A 20,488-nucleotide genomic window follows, 5' to 3' on the forward strand; every position below is an offset into this window, starting at 1 on the left:
TTGAAGAATACATTCATAAATTGAAGCCAAATCAAACACACCTGAAATTGTAAGAACTACACCAGACCTCTTAAGATTAATTGTAAATGTAATTATCTATGAAAGAAACAATAAAACTACAATAATAATTTATAATAGAAAAACATTAAAAGTATGTCAAATATTCCTTACAGAATACAAAGTGATACCAAAAAGTTTTATTTAACATATCAATATTGATTCTGAACAAATCTTATTTATTATATTTCAAATTTCACTCTTTTTTTCTTACATAAAAACATTATTGTACAATTTAACATGTACGCATTCTAAATAAGTAAGATTTAAATTATATTAAGTAATAATAAAAACTTAAATTGTCCTTTTTTTTACAACATTCATACTCTTCTTTCATTTTGTTTCCTAGTAGTGTATAGCACCAGGAATTATTCATTATTTCAAAATGTACACATTAATATTCCTATATCACAATGAATATTTCAAATAAAAAAAAGTTCAATGAATCATTGTTTCAATAAATCAATCTAAACAATAAACACTATATATACAAACACTCCCTTCTTTCCAATCAGTATGCAGTGTGCTCATGATCTTAACAAATTGTAATTAGATCATAAATTTTTATCTCCCCTTCTAATATATACAAACCTAACAATACAAATAGCCCAAAAAAGTAGTACTGTTTATATTCATTTGTAGGATGCTTTGTTATATTCATTTCATGAAGTAGAGATTTTTTCTAGTAATTGGTCCACACAATCATAAATATTGATACAATTCACATAAAATCCGGGTGAATATCATCTTCCACCCTTTCATTAGCTATGGTCTCTAAGACAATGTTATTGCATGGACCTGAAATTTTGTCCACGTTGAAGCTTTTATTCAGTCCAAACTCTGAATTGTCATCGTACTCATTTAAGTATCTGCTCCATTTGGAGGCTATCTCAGTGCTTGTTTGCTTGAATTTTTGAGTCACCTGATCATATACTGTCACGTCATTTTTTCTTCTTTTTGGATTGTTTTCAATCATTGATGTAGCTCTTTGTGTAACTGGATCCTCTGCATCAAAGTGAAACCACATAAATGACACAAAGTCCAAGTTATTTAATGAATTAATTAATAATCTAAAATGTTTTTAGTTTAATGACATAATGAAATTTTACAACATATTTGTTTTGTTTACCCTTAATCCCTAAAGCACAAGTAGATAAAATCTCACAAATAAAGTAACAAGCCAATAATTCTTGGTAGTGCTCCTAAGCAAAGTGAAATAAAAAAAAAGGTATACAGAAACACATTGTAGAATAAAGGAATATGCACCTTGAGAGTTAAGGAAAAGTGTCTTCTTGAAAAACTTGTCACTTCCTGCAGCATTATTCTCCGTCACCCTGCTCTTCTTGAACATACCCTTCTGTAACTCAGTCACTACAAGCTTTTCGCAATCATCTGTGCAGTTCAATCCATCACAATTTGGAATTTAACTTATATATAATCACTATATATAAGACCAGTTAAAAATAGTATTAACATTAAAAAAAAAAAATAGTCTTAAAAACATTACAATTTATATATACATACATACTACATATATAAAACAATTAATATTACTAAACCTCTCCAGTTTAATTTATATTCAGTATTAGATGTTTTCTGTAAATATATTTATACCAAATGAATGAATGAATTAAAGAGAAAAGATTTTCTTCACTTTTACCATAATCAGAACTAGTCTTACCAACAATGAATGAGATTGGATGATAATATAAAACCATTTTACCTGAATATAAACATTAAACTCTAAATTATATTCTAAAATCTATTCTTTTTAAATTTCCACCATATGATTTTAAACTGCGATCCGCAATCACAATTATGACCACAATAATGCTTTTGTAGAGTTGTCCATAACAGCAACCACCAAATTTCAGTCATACAATCTGTTGCAGTTCACCTACAGCCAATTTCAATTTTCATTTTAATTACAAGTGTCACCTCATTCACAACAATTTTTAATTTATATTTGAATTTATAAGTGTCACCAATCAAACTAGTGTGGTAGTATGGAATGTTGAAAAAATGCAAATGAGGTACCTTATGGTTTGTTCATTGGTGGGAGATTTCATAAACAGTAAAAGATACAGCAATGATCAAAATAATCTTATAGTACTTTCTAATGTTAAGTACAAACCCTATAATATACACCAACAATTAAAATACTTGTATAATTCTTTCTCATGGTTGGTACAGACAAAAAGTTTAACATTGTACAACCGCAATAGTCGGTCACAATGACAACCACAAAAACACAGTTTAGAACAAAGCCAGCCTTTATTTTCAGGAAATTCTAAGGCAAGAAAATAAGTAAAATTTAACTAAAAACAAATTTCTAAAATTCAGAATACCAATTGACTGTATAAATCTGTAAAACAAACCATCATGATGAAGCTGTTGCTCCTCGAGAGTGTGATGATCCTCTTGGTCGAGGTAGGCAGACCAATCGTTCCTCCTCTTTTGGCGGCTCACTTCGCCGTCGGAGATTTCCGGTGCCGGATCTAGGGTTTCGGCGAGAGGCCATTCTCCGTCGTCGAAGGACTGGCGCGACATGTTGAAGTCCTGAACGAACTTGCGGACGTCCTTAGCCATGAATCCCTGGGCAAAGACTCTTCGAACCGATTGCTTCTGATTACAGACCGCGCAACTCCATTTGTTGCTGCTCTTCTTCTGCTTCACCTGAACACATTCACCGAATAAACAATAGAATTAGAATTAGAATGAGAATGAGAGAGAGAGAGAGAGAGAGAGAGAGAGAGAGAGAGAGAGAGTACCTGCATAGTGGAGCATTGATAGCATTGGAGAGCGATGAAGAGCGTTGACATTTGATGCAAAGAGAGTTTTGTTCTCAGACGATTCAGGTAAAATTGGGGGAATTTATATATTTCTTTTGGCGCCTAGTTTTTTGAATGATAGTTTTCAAATCAAAATGTTTATATTTAAATATTTTCATTTCAGAAATGATAATGGTAAGATTTGAGATTATTTCTCTTTTACTGAAAATTTATTTGAATGAATCTATTATTTAGGCGTTTGAATATGTATGGAATATCCAACTTTTCAATGTTTAAAAAAAAAAACGCAACAACAAGAGAATTACTTAAATCTATTATAAGATTTTTTTTTATCATAATATTGATAAGGATTAATCGTAGACAAAAGTAATAATTAATATCTTAAGTGCAGAAGGTCAGTAATTTCTTCCAGCATAATTTATTTCATAATCAAAAGATATAATTGAGAGCACGAACATGTTAATTATATTTTAAATTTTCTACTTTCTTTTGTATTTTAAGGGTTAAATATGTTTTTGTCCCTTAACTTTTATTAAATTTTTGAATTAGTCCACTTTTAAATTTTGGACCAATTTAGTTTATCATCTTTCGTAATTCGTGAATTTAGTCATTTTAATCAAATTTTGGTAGGTTTATTATAGGTTTAATTACTGCGATGATACCCTCTTTGGTACAAATGTGTCAATTTGGTACCCGTTTTTAAAAAAAATGTCAATTGCATCCCAACTTTTGAAAAAGTGTTTCAATTAGGTCCCTTTCAAACGGAGTTGACTAACGGCGTTAGTCAACGTGCCACGTGTCAGTCTATGATTTTTTTTATTTATTTTATTTATTTTTTTTGAATTTTTTGAATTTTTTTTTAATATTTTGAAAAAAAAAATTAAAAATGCCACGTGTCAGGTCCCTTGTGTGAGTCAGTGCCACGTGGCATTGCAATGCCACATGTCAGTGTCACCATCAGATACCATTGTGTTGATTTCGATTTATTCCCTATATATGTCTTTTTGTTTCAATTTGGTACCCACTTATGTGTATCTGATTCAATTTTGTCTCAATTTTTTAAATAAGAAAAATATTTTTGTAATCCATTTTTTTAAGATTAAAACTAATTAAGTATAAATTTTTTTGCAAAATTAAGTACTAATATTTATATTGTTTTATTAATATTTTTTAGACTAAATTTATTATTTGTATAAAATGTTTTACTAATATTTTTTTATTAAAAATGACTTTTTAACATATTACTTTATTAATTACTTTTTTATTAAGTACTCATGTTTTGTTAATTTTTTTTTCCAAAATAGAACAATATTGTCTCTTACTAATTTTAAACCAAAATTTCTATTTGTCTGAATGTTATACTAATTTTTTTTTATTAAAAATGACTTAATAAAATGACTTTTATCACTAAATTTTAATATAAATATTAAATACTTAATTTTTGTAAAATTTTTATACTTAATTACTTTTAATTTTATAAAAAATGAATTTTAATTATTAAAAAAAATTAGGTCAAGATTGAATCAGATACACATAAGTAGGTACTAAATTGAAACAAAAAGACATATATGGGGACTAAATCGAAATCAACACAATGATATCTGATAGTGACATTAACACGTGGCACTAACAATGCCACGTGTCACACACAGGGACCTGACACGTGGCATTTTTTTTTTCAAAAAATTTAAAAAAATTTAAAAAATTTAAAAAATTTAAAAAAATTTTAAAAAAAAAATTTTAAAAATTTAAAAAAATAAAAAAAACCACAGACTGACATGTGGCATGTTGACTAACGACGTTAGTCAACTCCGTTTGAAAGGAACCTAATTGAAGTACTTTTTTAAAAGTTGGGATGCAATCGATATTTTTTTAAAAGCGGGTACCAGATTGACACACATGTACCAAAGTGGGTACCATCCGACCGAGTAATTAAACCTTTATTATATGTTTCGTACGCATTTCAGGATTGTATTTGAGTTTTTTATACTGTTTGACACATTTTTGCTTTAATGTTAAGTCAAATACTATTATGAAACGCGTTTGAAATGTCAAATAAACTTAACAAAATTTGATTAAAAGGACTAAATTCACATATTTCGAAAGATGAAGAACTAAACTGGTTCAAAATTTTGAAATGGACTAATTCCAAGATTTACTGAAAGTCAAGGGACCAAAATCATATTTAACCCTTATTTTAATTATAAATCTTTTATCTTAAATTAATCTATTTTCTATTTTTAAATATGGTTAAATATGTTTTTGTTCCTTAACTCCATGTGAGAATTGGAATTAGTTCATCCACAAAACTTTCGCCAAATTTAGTTCCCTAACTTTAAAAATGCATGAATTTGGATTTTTTTAATAATTTTGTTTAGTTTATTTAATGTTTCAAATGTTTTTCATAGACAGACAAACAACTCAAATGTCATCATGAAATGCGTTTGAAACGTCAAATAAACCTAACAAAATTTTGTTAAAATGATTAAATTCACGCATTTCAAAAAAATGAGACTAACTTAGGCTAAAGTTTCGAAGAGGTATTAATTCTAGTTTTCACCAAAAGTTAAGAACGAAAAAACATATTTAACTCTTCAAATATTTGTTTCTAAAATCAACTTGTATCAATCTTTTGTTTAAAACTTTTTTAATGTATTGAATCAAAGATAATTATTAAACTTGAATATTTAGATTATCTTGATATTTTAGTTTTTATATTTATTACTTTTTGTACTATATGGCCCAGTTGGTCGATCAACCACTGACTAACTGTGGTAGGATATGACCTCCTTGACCGTTGTGGTTTGTCAGTTGATGTAACATGTCGACCAACAGTCGGCCGATTAAGAATACTTTAAAGAATATTTTCATTTATGTAATTAACAATCACATGATTATGCCATAGAGTCTACTTGTGAAGATATGTAACACCAACTGGTTACCAATGGTTTTCCCTTCCAATTCCAACAGTTGTATTTCCCCTAGAATTCCACCATGTGTCCTTTTATGCAAGTTAGATGTGACGCTGTCTGGTAAGCCTGATCGAATGACGTCTAAGTAAATCAAGCAGTTTTGTAATTATTGTATGGTTGTTGAGACTTTTCTCTCACATTTATTATAACACTTATTGCTTTCACCCAATCAAATCATTGCTGACTTTAACATCAAAATGTCTTTAGCAAGTACAACCGATCAGACAGATAAATGGAGGAATCGAACGAATGACTAAATGACTGGAGTGAATATTAGAAGACTTCGCCAATTATTTTGGTAGATGTTCCATCCTTACCTCTGAAACACTTTTAATGTTCTAACTTCGATTGATATAATTAAAGTTACTACAATTGTTTGATTAAATATTAAGTGACATTGTCACATTTTCTGTAATTACATATCTCACTAATTTGGAAGAATAAAATACTTGTGAGTTACATTTAATCTTCTCTAATATATGAATCATATATTAACATTAGAAAAGTTTCTAAAAATGAAATCACTAGATATGTTGCAAAAAGATGTTTATAGTAAGTATGAGTCTAATGTAAGCAAAAACAAAATATGATCCTAATACTGATTCTAATGATCAACCATAAGCAATATCTCATACTGATAATCATGTTGTAAATAGTAAATGGAAGCGTACATGAATTGGCCATAATGATGATATTCCCTTCTTTAGAGCAATATTGATCCAGTGATCTTCCTCCTGTAGAGCACCTTTATTTCCCTTTGGTTTTCTCTCTTGATGGGGATAGAGAGAAAAGGAACAGGAACTTGAAAAGTACGTTATCACTCTGTGTGCTCTCAGAAGGGGATCATGACTATTTATAAACTGAATTACTTAAGTTTTAACATTTCTAATTTGGCCCCTCATCAAATTAGAAATTACTAAATGGTCTCTACACAATATTTATTTTCATGACATATGCCTTTAGCCAAATCTTTAATTTAGTCAGATCACTTTATTATTTGACTTTATAAATAATGGCTCTAACACATTTAATTATGTATTATATATATGCATGACCCAAAATTACTAACAATCTCCCACTTGTCACAAATATATATGTCCTTACAACCTTATAAATGTGTTAGACTTTATGAGATCAAAATTGCCATTATATTACTCGAGCATACTCCAAAAGTCCCGTCCATTGATTATATCAACATGTAGAACCAAACCAGTTTTTCATTGCATCAATCACAACTAAAACCAACAATGATCATTAATCCTGACACAATCAAATGACATGGATTCATCATGAAATGTGTAGCATAAAAAAATATGTGAAGGTGATCTGTATATAAACATCTATTTTCAACTGGTCCAAACTTTAACTTAATGAGATCAATATAAAAAACTTAATGTACAAAGTGTAATAATTAAAACCACATATATAAATAACCAAATATGTCTGAAAGTTCAATGTATGCATACAAGAAATTAAACATAGAACATAAAACATATGAAAATGACTATCTCCCACTAAACCTCAGATTCCTCAAACTGTAAAACACCCATGTGAGCAACATGCTCATGAAAGACCTTGGGTGGAAGTCCTTTGGTTAGAGGATCTGCAATCATGGAGTTTGTCCCTAAATGTTCTATGAAAATCTGTCCACTCTGTATTCTTTCTTTAACAACTAGGAACTTAATGTCGATGTGTTTTGACTTAGTCGAGCTTCTATTGTTGTTGGAATACAATACAGCTGATTTGTTGTCACAATATAACTTAAGTGGTCTTTCAATGCCTTCCACAATTTTCAGCCCTGTGACAAAATTTCTCAGCCATATCCCGTGATTAAATGCCTCATAGCATGCTACAAGGGTTTGCTTGACACTGCGCCAAGAAAACCTGAAGTAGATTTTAAGCTATCTTGACATCCTGCAAAATCCGAGTCAGAAAACCCAGTGATCTCCAACTGGTCTAACCTCTTGTATGTGAGCATATAACCTCTTGTTCTCTTTAAATATCTCATGACCCTCTTTGCTGCTTTCCAATGGTCCATTCCAGGATTGCTTAAGTATCTGCCTAGAACCCCAACTATGTATGCTATGTTTGGACGCGTACATACTTGGGCATACATCAAACTCCCTACAACTGACGCATAAGGAATCTTCTGCATTTCCTCAATTTCCAAATTTCCCTTTGGGCACTAATTGAGACTGAACTTGTCTCCCTTAGCAACTGGAGTATCCCCAGATTTACATTCATGCATGCTAAACCTTTTAAGAACTTTATTGATATAGCTCCTTTGTGATAATCCTAGAATACTCCGAGATCGATCTCGGTGTATCTGAATTCCTAATACAGAGGAGGCGTCACCAAGATCTTTCATTTCAAAATTCTTTGACAGAAATTTCTTAGTTTCGTGCAATATGCCTATATCATTAGTGGCAAACAGAATGTCATCAACATACAAGATCAAGAAAATAAACTTGCTCCCCTTAAACTTGTGATACACACAATCATCAACAAGATTCATCTCGAAGCCAAATGAGAGAATTACTTGATGAAATTTATGGTACCACTGACGATATGCTTGTTTTAGTCCATAAATGGATTTAGTCAATTTGCAAACCATATTCTTTGGGTCTCCCGACACAAAATTTTCTGGTTACACCATATAGATCGTCTCGTCAATGTCACCATTGAGAAACGTCGTTTTGACATCCATTTGATGAAGCTCTAAATCATAATGTGCAACAAGAGCCATAATTGTCCTAAAAGAGTCTTTTGATGAAACTGGAGAAAAAGTCTTTAAAGTCAATCCCTTCTTTTTGAGTAAATCCCTTAGCTATAAGACAAGCCTTATACCTTTCCACATTACCGTTAGAATCCTGTTTGGTCTTAAATAACCATTTACAACCAATGGGTTTCACACCTTCTGGTAATGGGACAAGTTCTCAAACCTTATTGTCTTGCATGGATTTATACTCTTCCCTCATTGCTTCAATTCGTTTTTCTGAATTAGGATCCTGTATGGCTTGACGAACGGTGATTGGGTCATCTTCCATCACACCATTGTTAGGATCTTCATTTTCTTGGAGAAATACAACATAATCATCTGAAATGGCACTTCTCCTTTCTCTCATGGATCTTCGCAAAGGTGCTAGCTCATGAAGCATAGGTTGTTGAGGATCTTGAGTTTGTTCTTCACGAACAACCAAATCATCTTATGTATGGGGTTCATCAACAATGTTTTATGGAGGTTCCGAACTTACTTCATCAAAAGTAACTGTTTGAATCGGTTCTGGAATTTTTACCGATTCTTCCTCCAAAACAAATTTCCTAATCTGATTCTTCCTCCCAAACTCAATATCCTAAAAAAATGTAGTAGTCCCTGTCTCAAAAATTGTCTTTAATATGGGATCATAAAATTTATATCCCCTGGATCTCTCAAAATAACCAATAAAGTAACTACTTATTGTTCGGGAGTCCAATTTCTTTTCATTTAGCTTATAAGGCCTTGCTTGAACTGGACAACCCCACACATGGAAATACTTTAGACTAGGCTTTCGCCCAATCCAAAGCTCATTAGGTGTTTTGGTAGCTGATTTAGTTGGTACTCTGTTTAGAATATAAGCTACAGGCTTTAGTGCCTCTCCCTAGAGTGACTCTGGTAAGGTGGAATGACAAATCATACTCCTTACCATATCCTTAAGAGTCCAGTTTCATCTCTCTGTTACACCATTCATATTGGGTGATCCTGGCATGGTGTACTGTGGAACAATTCCACACTCCTCTAGGTACCTGGCAAAAGGTCTTGGACGTTGTTCACCCAATCCATCATATCTTCCATAGTACTCACCACCAGGTCAGATCTAACAAACTTAATTCTTTTGTTGAGTTGATTTTCAACTTCAACTTTAAAAGATTTGAACACATCCAAAGACTGTGACTTTTCATGTATAAGAAATAAGTATGCATATCTTGAGTAATCATCTATGAATGATATAAAGTATTGTTGACCATTCCAAGAAGGTGTAGGAAATGGCCCACAAATATCCGTATGAATCAACTCTAAGACGTTTGAAGCTCTATATGCACCTAATCTCTTCACTTTGGTCTGTTTGCCCTTAATGCATTCAACACAAACATCAAAATTTGTGAAGTCAATGGACTCCAAGATTCCATTTGACACAAGTCGTTCAAATATATTTTTAGAGATGTGACCTAAGCGCTTATGCCATAATGCTCCTGATTGAGTATTGTCAATTTTACGTTTAGTACCATGAGATTCTGTATTGAGGGTTTCATTATAGGTGGTCACAATATCAAGCAAATATAGATTATCATAAGCCAAAAGTGGACCAGTTCTAACAATATTTGAATTAAAAGACAAACTGAATTCATTGTTTCCAAATGAACAAGAATAACCAGATTTGTCTAAATAAGAAATTGAAATTAAATTCCGTCTAAATGACGGCACAACAAAAGTGTCTTTCAAATCCAAATAAAAACCAGTACATAACAATAATATAAAATGCCCAATAGCCTCCACCTCTACCGATTTGCCATCTCCAACGTATATTCATCTTTCAGAATCAGTTGGCTTCCGGTAGTTTAGGCAACCCTTCATAGAAACACTGATGTTAGTAGTTGCACCTGAGTCTAACCACCAAGTGTTACTAGGTATTGATGCTAAATTGACCTCAGAACAGACCAAAGTAAGAAACATACCTTTCTTTGCACGCCAAGCATGATATTTCGCACATTTCTTCTTTGCGTGTCCAGTCTTATTGCAAAAGAAACATTTGCTTTCCTGAGATTGTTTCTTTTGTTCTGGACCCTTAGCAGCTTCCTTCTTGGGATCCTCCGATCTTTTTCTTTTGCCCTTAGCCTTTGAGGTGCTTGCAAAATGAGCACTTTCTGTCTTGTCTTGCTTTAGTCTTTCCTCTTCTTGCACACAGTATGAAATGAGCTCATTAAGAGACCATTTATCCTTTTGACAGTTATAAGATACTTTAAACTGATTAAACTGTGCAGGAAGAGAAATCAACACCAAATGAATGAGTAAGTCTTCTGAGATTTCAAGCTTTAGTGCCTTGAGTTTGAAAACAATATTAGACATGCTCATAATGTATTCTCTGATATTTCCTTTGCCTTGATATTTCATGGAGATCAAGTTCTGAAGAAGAGTGCTTGCCTCTGCCTTATCGCTTTTTGCAAAGCGCTTCTCAATCTCAGCAAGGAATTCTTTGGCAGTTGTTATGTCTTCAGAAACAGTGCCCCTAAACACCTCTGGGATGCCGCGCTTAATGATCATTATGCTCATGTGGTTTGAGCGATCCCACTTCTCATGATCCCTCTTGTCTTCAAGAATACTGGACACCGTAGGAGCAGAGGGTTGCTCAGTCCTTAATGCAAGATCCAGATCCATGCAACCAAGGATAATTTTAATGTTCTCCTTCCAGTCCTTAAAATTTGTTCCATTGAGGATCGGAACAGAATTCACATTGGTAGATATAGAAGCAACTGTAGCTTAATATAAAACAAGAGGAATTAACTTATTATGCTCACATAATAAAATAAATCATTATAAATATATATTCAAATAATGGTTTAACCCATCCCAAAACACCCAATGCACCATTAATATCAAGTCTTTGGACATTGGACAGTAATATCAACTACTAGGGATATCTTGTTGTAATGATCAAACATTGATAATAAAGCACGTCCAACAACAAACTAATCTTTGAATTAATTTATCATCGACAAAGCAAATCCTTATAATTATCACATGTTTATCATCACAAGTGTGTATGCAATGTAGCCAAATATTAATCTTCCTTTGGGCCGACGATCAATACCTGCATGAACGTACATAAACACCAACATTTAACATTTTTCATGAACTATGAGAGGTCACTTTGGTGACTTCTTGATTCAATAAACTCATTTAAAATATTAAATAAAACCAGAATTTGATTATTTATTTATTCCAAAATCAAATATATTTATTTTATATATTAAACAACCAAAAAATATATAAAATAAATAAAATTATTTATATTCCAAAATATAAATCCTTATGTTCAAAATATCTTATTTGAACCCAAAATTCAAATGAATTAAAATTAATTTAATTAAATCAATTAGGTTTTTTTTATTCGATCTTCTTCTCTCACACGCACAGAACCATATGGGAACCCTGAACCCTAGCCACCGTGACCTGCGAAACTGCCGTAGTGAACCTGATCGGCGCTGGCCACCACTGCGACGCGAAAATAGGGCACCAGATCTGCAACGCGGAACAACCATAAACAGCCACCGTGTGAACAATAACCAAAGCCAAATCAAAACCCTCACGCACCTTCGCGCCGTTGCAGAAAGCCACCGTCATCGCAATAGAGGTCGCGCAATTGCACCGCTGGAGGAACCACCGTTGACGCGTAGAAAAAACCAGAACCTGCAGGAAACCCATAACCAGCGAAGAAAAGGGGGTTTTGCGACGATGAACCAGACCACCATCCTCGCAGGAGATGGAAGCCGTGACTGTGAAACCCTCGTGCATAACAGATCGGCGTCGCGATTCTCGCCGGAGATGAAGAACACGCGCCTGTGAGACCCTCGCGCAACAGAACGACGCCATTGCAGAATACACCTCCACAAACTTGCAGAAAACCAGAAACGAAGGTGTATTCGCAGGAGGAAGAGTCACCGTTGATAGAGGAAGAAGGCGGCAAAGAAACGCAAGAGAGGAAGAAGGCGGCAAAGAAACGCAAGAGAGGAAGAAGGTAGCGCTGAATTGGGGTTTTTAAGAAACCTTAGGATTCTCAATTTGGGGTTTTTCTCCCAAAATCAGAATTGGGATTAAGGGTTCAGAATTAGGGATTTAGGGTTCTGAACAGAAATTAATTAAATTATTAAAAGACAGACATGAATCAAGTAAGGATGGCTCTGATACCACATGTAAGCAAAAACAGAATATGATCCTAATATTGATTCTAATGATCAATCATAAGCAATATCTCATACTGATAATCATGTTGTAAATAGTAAACGGAAGCATACCTGAATTGGCCATAACGATAATATTCCCTTCTTTAGAGCACTACTACTGATCCAGTGATCTTCCTCCCTTCTTTAGAGCACTACTACTGATCCAGTGATCTTCCTCCTATAAAACACCTTTATTTCCCTTTGGTTTTTTCTCTTGATGGGGATAAAGAGAAAAGGAACAGGAACTTGAAAAGTAGGTTATCACTCTGTGTGCTCTCAAAGGGGACCACAACCATTTATAAATTGAATTACTTAAGTTTTAGCATTTCTAATTTGGCCCCTCATCAAATTAGAAATTACTAAATGGTCTCTATAAAATATTTATTTTCATGACATATGCCTTTAGCCAAATCTTTAATTTAGTTAGATCACTTTATTATTTGGCTTTATAAATAATGGCCCTAACACATTTAATTATATATCATATATATGCATGACCCAAAATTACTAATATCTAAAGCATTTGATAGAATCATAATTATTCTCATGTAATTAACCTAATTGATTTCTTATGATTAGGCTTAGAATGATTCTCCTAAAATTAAGCCAATTGTAATTAGGTTATTTTAGGTTATTAAATCTTTTGTAATTATGTTGTGCATAAATACATACCTGATTTAGATGATATTGTTATATGTAAATACCTATAACTAATGCATAATAAGATTCATATTCAATTATCTTTCTTTCTTACAACATTAATTACAATGTCTAATATATATTTATACAATGCATTGGCTATAAAATTTATAATTTTTTTTCATGACACTTGTTGCTTTTAGGGTTATTTTAAAATTTGTAACCATTATATTTAAATATTGAATTGTAAATTTAAAATTACACAAAATTAAAATAATGGTTGAGAAAGAGATGAAGGTAGGTTGAAATTGAGTCTCTATTTGTTTCCACTTACCAACTATTTATGCGCATGGATTTGGAGAAGCACTACCATTTGTTTTTCGTGATTATGTGAAGAAATGAATGCATGGAAATGAGAAGATATGTCTATATACTTATGTATATAGTATAGTCATTGCATGTTACACCATAATAACTAACACAGAGGCAAGTTAGTGAAATTAAAACATATAACATATAGCATTATATATCATCATCAACTCAAACCAATAATTCATTTCAAGAATCAAATGTTACAACTCTCATGGCTCACTCATAATATATACATCTAACTTTGCTTTTGAAACACTAGTGTATAGAATAGACTCAAACATCCTATACTTATCATAATTTATTTTCGCTTACGAGGAGTTATATATATATATATATATATATATATATATATATATATATATATATATATAAAGACTAAAGTCCCTCTCGAGTATGATTAGGGTTAATTTATAATATTAGTGAGATACAATTCTTTTTCACAAGCACAAGGACTAATGTTAGTTATGATAGAGACACTTACGACTCTTCCATATTTTCTTTTATTATTATATATTTATATATATATATATATATATATATATATATATATATATATATATATTAAATTATAATTATATATCTCATAATACCTTTGGGGTTTTTCTGCTTTCTCTCTTATTAGCCATTAGTTGTTAAGCATATAAGTAGTATGGTATGGAACAATTTTCTCAAGAAAAAAAACATGTTACTTGATACAAGAATAGACTGTGAGTGCAAATCATACAGGATGTAACCCTTGGTTCTAGGTTTGTAACAAAAAAATATTCATTTATAGCTCATGGAATCAAGTTTGGTGTGTCCTACAATAGTAGAGCTAGTGTATGATAGGCAACCAAATAAGTTTTAGGTTTCAAAAGTCAGGTTTGGTGGAGTAATCCATTTTGTATGGAGATTTATTATCAAGAAAGGATGTTGGAAGTTTGTTGGAAGTCCCACATCGACTAGAGATAAGGCCAATTCACAATATATAAGTAAGTGCAAGCTGGTTTTGTGGGGTTGAGTTAGGCTTAAAGCCCACTTCTAACATGGTATCAGAGCCAAGTTAGAGCCTATCCTAACGAACTTTCTTGGACATTCTGTTCCACCCGATATCGGGCCGCTGACGAACCACCCACTAATTTCTTGTCCCACGCACGAGATGAATATACCTCGGCATGAGGGGGTGTGTTGGAAGTCCCACATCGACTAGAGATAAGGCCATTTAATAGTATATAAGTGAGGTGCAAATCTCACCTTACAAGCCGATTTTGTGGGGTTGAGTTAGGCTTAAACTCCTGGAATCCAGTTTGGTGTGTCCTACAATAGTAGAGCTAGTGTATGATAGGCAACCAAATAAGTTTTAGGTTTCAAAAGTCAGGTTTGGTGGAGTAATCCATTTTGTATGGATATTTATTATCAAGAAAGTGTGTTGGAAGTTTATTAATGATGTGAACCGCAAGTTTTATGGAGTAAGACCAATAAATATTAGGAACTTTAGCTTGAAAAAGGAGGGCTCTACAAACATTAAGAAGGTGTTGATGTTTCCTCTTATATTGTTGAGGGGTAACAACATAAGTAGTTTCATGCAAAATACATTTGTTAGTGTAAAAATCATTAAAGATAAACTCTTTGCCATTGTCTAACAGAATAATTTACAAGAAAATTTGTTTTTTGTGAAAGTGATGAAATGTTGAAGCATGCTTTTAACATCTATTTTATGTTTTAGAAGAAGAATCAAGTGAAACGATTGTAGTCATCTATAATGCTTAAAAAGTATTTATACCCATCAACTGAAGTTGTAAAAATGGTGCCCAAATATCAATATGGATAAGTTAAAAAAAAGGATGATTTGGTATTACTCGTAGGATATTGAAGACGTTTTTGCTTGACAAGAGCACATGCATCACAAGCATCAACAAATTTAAAGGAAATATAAGAGAATTGAAAAGCTAGAATTTGTAAAACTTTATTTGAAGGATGACCAAGTTTCATGTGCCATAAATTACAAGACTCAGTGTTATTGGTAAATGAAGAATGAGAAGAAAAATATTCTGACACACTCAAACTATTGTTGTTAAAGAGATGAAAGAGGCCTTAGTAATTTTTTAACTACTCCAATCATCTTATAGGTATTGGTCTACACGATGACACATTTTCAAAAGTAGGTACCAAACTGACACATCCGAACAAGAATGTGTACCATCTGACTAATTAAACCAAACAAATATTTGACGAAAGTAACTAGGAAATTGAAACTAAATGGACTGAGAAATCAAGAACAAATAGGGTATTATGTAGAATGAGATTGTCTAAAATAACAGTACCTGAATATTTTGCAGTAACAGAATTATGATTTGGTAACCATATAAAATTAGGAAAAATAGAGTTTAGAGTTTGGAAGAGCATATATGATTAGTTGCACTACTATCTATAATCTAAGAAGAAAAAATTGGAGATAAAAGAAGAACTTGTGGGTTATTGGGTGCACGGATTGATGTTGGCCATAGAGGAAGTAGTAGTTTGAGATTGGTTTAACAAGTTTATAATTGTCTGATATTGTCCTTGAGAGAAACCATAGAGGAGTTAGAACAAATAATTGTATATTGACTAATTATGAAAGGAAAAAACACAATGGCCATGCATTGGTCTCGAACCTGTGACCTTCGCATTATTAGCACGACACTTTAACTAACTTAGCTAATAGGCCATACATTTCTCCATTCTAAATACCGGTTAAACGTTTTTATTGAAAAATAATCCGATTAAATATTTTGATTGAAAAAATAATTGTATATTGACTAAATATAAAAGGAAAAAAAGAAAAACACAATGGCTTGTACACTGACGTTCTAACCAATCCTTGAGAGAAACCGTAGAGGAGTTAGAACAAATAATTGTATATTGACTAATTATAAAAGGAAAAAACACAATGGCCATGCATTGGTCTCGAACCTGTGACCTTTGCATTATTAGCACGACACTTTAATTAACTTAGCTAATAGGTCATGCATTTCTTTATTTTAAATACCAATAGGTCTTGAACTTGTGACCTTCAAGTTATTAGCACGACGCTCTAATCAATTGAACTAATATGCCATGCATTTTTTTATTTTAAATATTGGTTAAAATTTTGGATTGAAAAAATAATCTGGTTAAACTATTTTATTGAACAAATTATTATATATTTACTAATTATAAAAGGAAGAAAACAAAAAACACAATGGCTTATACAGGTCTCGAACTTCTATGAGGTTCGCACTATTAGCACGACGTTCTAACCAACTAAGCTAATAAACCATACATATCTTTATTGTAAACCATACATATCTTTATTGTAAATACACATTAAACATTTTGATTGAAAAAATAATTGTGTATTGACTAAGTATAAAAGGGAAAAAACAATAAACAAAAGAGGTTCGCACTATTAGCACGACGTTCTAACCAACTAAGCTAATAAACCATACATATCTTTATTGTAAACCATACATATCTTTATTGTAAATACACATTAAACATTTTGATTGAAAAAATAATTGTGTATTGACTAAGTATAAAAGGGAAAAAACAATAAACAAAAAACACAATGGCTTATACAGGTCTTGAACCTGTAACCTTCAGGTACGTTATTAGCACGACGCTCTAACCAACTAAGCTAATAGGCCATACACTTCTTTATTCTAAGTACCGGTTAGACGTTTTTATTGAAAAATAAATGGAAAAAATAATGAACAATACCGATTAAACTTTTTGATTGAAAAAATAATCCGGTTAAACTAAAAAATATGGCCTATACAAGTCTCGAACTTGTGACCTTCGCGTTATTAGCACAACGCTCTAACCAACTGAGCTAATAGGCCATACATTTTTCTATTCTAAATAGCTATTAAAGAGTTTTATTGAAAAAATAATCCGATTAAACTTTTTTATTGGAAAATAATTGGATACTGACTAATTTTAAAAGGGAAAAAAACAATGAACACAATGGCTTATGCAGGACTTGAACTTGCCATCTTTGCATTATTAGCATGACACTAGCCTATATAGGTCTCAAACCCACCTTCGCGTTATTAGCATGACGTTGTAACCAACTGAGCCATGCATTTCTCTATTCTAAATACCGGTTGAACTTTTTTATTGAAAAAATAACCTGCTTAAATATTTTTATTGGTAAAATAATTGGATACTGAATAATTGTAAAAGGAAAAAAAAAACAATGAACACAATGGCTTATGCAGGACTTGAACCTGCCATCTTCGCATTATTAGCATGACACTCAAAGCAATTAAGCTAATATGCCAAGCGTTTCTTTGTTTTAAATACCCATTAAACTTTTTTGATTGAAAAAATAATTGTATATTGAATAATTATAAAAGGAAAAAAAAAACAAATAACAGTATATTGACTAATTATATAAGGAAAAGGAAAAGCACGATGTTCTAACCAACAGAGCTAATAGGCCATGCATTTTTTTATTCTAAATATCGGTTAAACTTTTTTATTTAAAAAATAATTTGGTTAAACTTTTTTATTGGAAAAATATTTGGATACTAACTAATTATAAAAGGGAAAAAACAATGAACAATAAAATAATCCGATTAAACTAAAAGAAATGGCCTATACAGGTCTCGAATCTGTGACCTTCGCGTTATTAGCACGACGCTCTAACCAACTGAGCTAATAGGCCATGCATTTCTTATTCTAAATATTGGTTAAAGATTTTTATTGAAAAAATAATCCGGTTAAACTTTTTTATTGAAAAAATAATTGGATACTTACTAATTATAAAAGGAAAAAACAATGAACACAATGGCTTATGCAGGACTTGATGCCACCATCTTCGCATTATTAGCTTGTCACTCGAAGCAATTGAGCTAGTATGCCAAGCGTTTGTTTGTTTTAAATACCGATTAAACCTTTTGATTGAAAAAATAATTGTATATTGAATAATTATAAAAGGAAAAAAAACAAATAATAGTATATTGACAAATAATAGGCCTATACAAATAATTGGGTTAAACTAAAAAAATGGCCTATACAGGTCTCAAACCTGGGTTAGACTAAAAAAATGGCCTATATAGATCTCGAACCTGTAACCTTCGCATTATTAGCACAACGCTCTAACCAACTGAGCTAATAGGCCATGCATTTCTTTATTCTAAATACTGGTTAAACTTTTTTATTGAAAAATAATCCGGTTAAATTATTTTATTGAAAAAAAATAATTGGATACTAACTAATTATAAAAGGAAAAAAAATGAACCCAATGGCCTATGTAGAGATATAAAAATATTTTATATCTTTTTCATTGTTTGTCTCAATATGATATCTATTTAGACAAATATTCTTAAAACTTAATAAGTTTTTATTCAACTTCTTGATAGAAGTATAATAGCTCTTTCGGAGCTTTCAAATATATTTGTAGTACTATAAATAATACTAACATTGATGTCTCACATTACCAAACAAGAGAAAAATTTATTACTCTTGAAAATTTATCAATCATATCAATCATATGAGTAATTATATCAAATCAATGGACAATCATTAATTCATAATACTATTAATTTTTTGAATGACGAGTACTATTGTCTTCTGGAATATAATCAATTAAGTTGGAAAGATTTGAATGAAGTTAATTTTAAAATAATAAAATATGGGAATGGGAAAAGATTTAAAATAAAATAACAAAGAGAAATTAAATCAAAAGAAACAATTTGTTACCCGTCTTTATAAATAACATTAATATACATTTCTTTATACATGAAATAATAAATAGCAATGTTATTATGTCTTATATGAGAATTATATGAGAAGTAATAAATATTAACTTTATAATTAATAAATACTAAATATTATTATGCTTTAGGTCTATACAAAATTATGGCTCCAAAATTGAAAAATTATAATTGTATTAAATTTTAATTAGGAAGTGTTGTAGTGTATTGCATTTGAATTCTAATTACATTATTTTTATTAAGAAATTAATTTTAATTGTATTAATATTTAATTTAATTAGGTGAAAGGTGGTTGTGTGACTGACAGCACATAATAATGTAAAATTTTAATTATTCACCAAAAAATATGAACAAGTAGTGCAAGAGAAACTTCGAAAGAAAAACTGACAATTTATACGATTTTACGATTTTGTTCGACGATCCTACCAATCATATTATATTATGATTATGTGTGAGATCTGACTCGTAAATACTATATAAAATCATAGGATCTTAGGATTTTATGATTTAAATCTCGATTTTGAGTATCTTGCTTAATATTAACACATGTCATAGTAGAACAGTCTCACATACAAATTTTATACCATAAATCATTCACAATTAACCTTTTGTTATTATTTCACAAAATTCATGAACAACTGGACCATATACCTAATTGTATAGGTAACATCAATAATTATTCATTTGTGGTAAGTACATAATATCATATTGTTGAAAGTCTCACATCGACTAGAGATAAGGCAATTTCATAGTATATAAGAGGGTGCAACCCTCACCTTATAAGCCGATTTTGTGGGGTTGACTTAGACTTAAAGTTCACTTCCTTACATGGTATTAGAGCCATTGTTTAAAGCCTATTCTAGCGAGATTCATGTTTGTTGGGCATACAATTCTACCTATCGGACCACCCATTAATGTTAAGTTTTCTTTATTATACTTTGTAGTGGCTAGCACTTCCTAA

General features: G+C 31.4%; 2 protein-coding genes and 3 non-coding genes across 7 annotated transcripts; all 5 read right to left on the minus strand.

Annotated features, from left to right (window-relative positions):
- Positions 1–661: 661 nt before the first annotated feature.
- On the minus strand, positions 662–2,944 carry LOC114182400 (uncharacterized). The gene is made up of 4 exons (XM_028069269.2): positions 2,829–2,944; positions 2,436–2,733; positions 1,324–1,449; positions 662–1,062 (listed from the first exon to the last, which is right to left on the minus strand). The coding sequence occupies exons 1-4, from the start codon at positions 2,877–2,879 to the stop codon at positions 779–781; spliced, it is 759 nt and encodes a 252-aa protein (XP_027925070.1). The 5' UTR covers positions 2,880–2,944; the 3' UTR covers positions 662–778.
- Positions 2,945–10,179: 7,235 nt separating this feature from the next.
- LOC146887125 (uncharacterized) lies at positions 10,180–12,832 on the minus strand. 3 transcript variants are annotated; one of them, XM_085672260.1, is made up of 4 exons: positions 12,171–12,832; positions 12,030–12,098; positions 10,535–11,667; positions 10,180–10,427 (listed from the first exon to the last, which is right to left on the minus strand). In XM_085672260.1, the coding sequence occupies exons 3-4, from the start codon at positions 11,232–11,234 to the stop codon at positions 10,399–10,401; spliced, it is 729 nt and encodes a 242-aa protein (XP_085528386.1). In that variant the 5' UTR covers positions 11,235–11,667; positions 12,030–12,098; positions 12,171–12,832; the 3' UTR covers positions 10,180–10,398. The 3 variants fall into 3 exon arrangements, with proteins under 3 accessions (XP_085528386.1, XP_085528385.1, XP_085528384.1); XM_085672259.1 differs by having other exon boundaries at positions 11,992–12,098; XM_085672258.1 differs by having other exon boundaries at positions 12,030–12,832.
- Positions 12,833–17,575: 4,743 nt separating this feature from the next.
- Positions 17,576–17,649, minus strand: TRNAI-AAU (transfer RNA isoleucine (anticodon AAU)). Its single transcript has one exon. It is a non-coding gene; the product is annotated as a tRNA-Ile (tRNA).
- A 753-nt stretch (positions 17,650–18,402) lies between these two features.
- Positions 18,403–18,476, minus strand: TRNAI-AAU (transfer RNA isoleucine (anticodon AAU)). The gene has a single exon. It is a non-coding gene; the product is annotated as a tRNA-Ile (tRNA).
- Positions 18,477–18,858: 382 nt separating this feature from the next.
- On the minus strand, positions 18,859–18,932 carry TRNAI-AAU (transfer RNA isoleucine (anticodon AAU)). Its single transcript has one exon. It is a non-coding gene; the product is annotated as a tRNA-Ile (tRNA).
- Positions 18,933–20,488: the final 1,556 nt, after the last annotated feature.

This window comes from Vigna unguiculata, chromosome 4 (assembly GCF_037176805.1).
Source record: "Vigna unguiculata cultivar grain cowpea cultivar isolate G323 ecotype 2 chromosome 4, ASM3717680v1, whole genome shotgun sequence".
Classification (NCBI taxonomy): domain Eukaryota; kingdom Viridiplantae; phylum Streptophyta; class Magnoliopsida; order Fabales; family Fabaceae; genus Vigna; species Vigna unguiculata.

What these genes read in the sequence shown, in the direction of transcription:
- LOC114182400 (XM_028069269.2), bottom strand. Translation starts at nt 2,879, where the DNA reads ATGTCAACGCTCTTCATCGCTCTCCAATGCTATCAATGCTCCACTATG. An exon ending in GCAACAGCTTCATCATGATG is followed by an intron (nt 1,450 to 2,435) that starts GTTTGTTTTACA and finishes TGAACTGCACAG; the next exon opens with ATGATTGCGAAAAGCTTGTA. An exon ending in ACTTTTCCTTAACTCTCAAG is followed by an intron (nt 1,063 to 1,323) that starts GTGCATATTCCT and finishes ACTTTGATGCAG; the next exon opens with AGGATCCAGTTACACAAAGA.
- LOC146887125 (XM_085672260.1), bottom strand. Translation starts at nt 11,234, where the DNA reads ATGGATCTGGATCTTGCATTAAGGACTGAGCAACCCTCTGCTCCTACG. An exon ending in TGCTTGGCGTGCAAAGAAAG is followed by an intron (nt 10,428 to 10,534) that starts GTATGTTTCTTA and finishes GTTTCTATGAAG; the next exon opens with GGTTGCCTAAACTACCGGAA.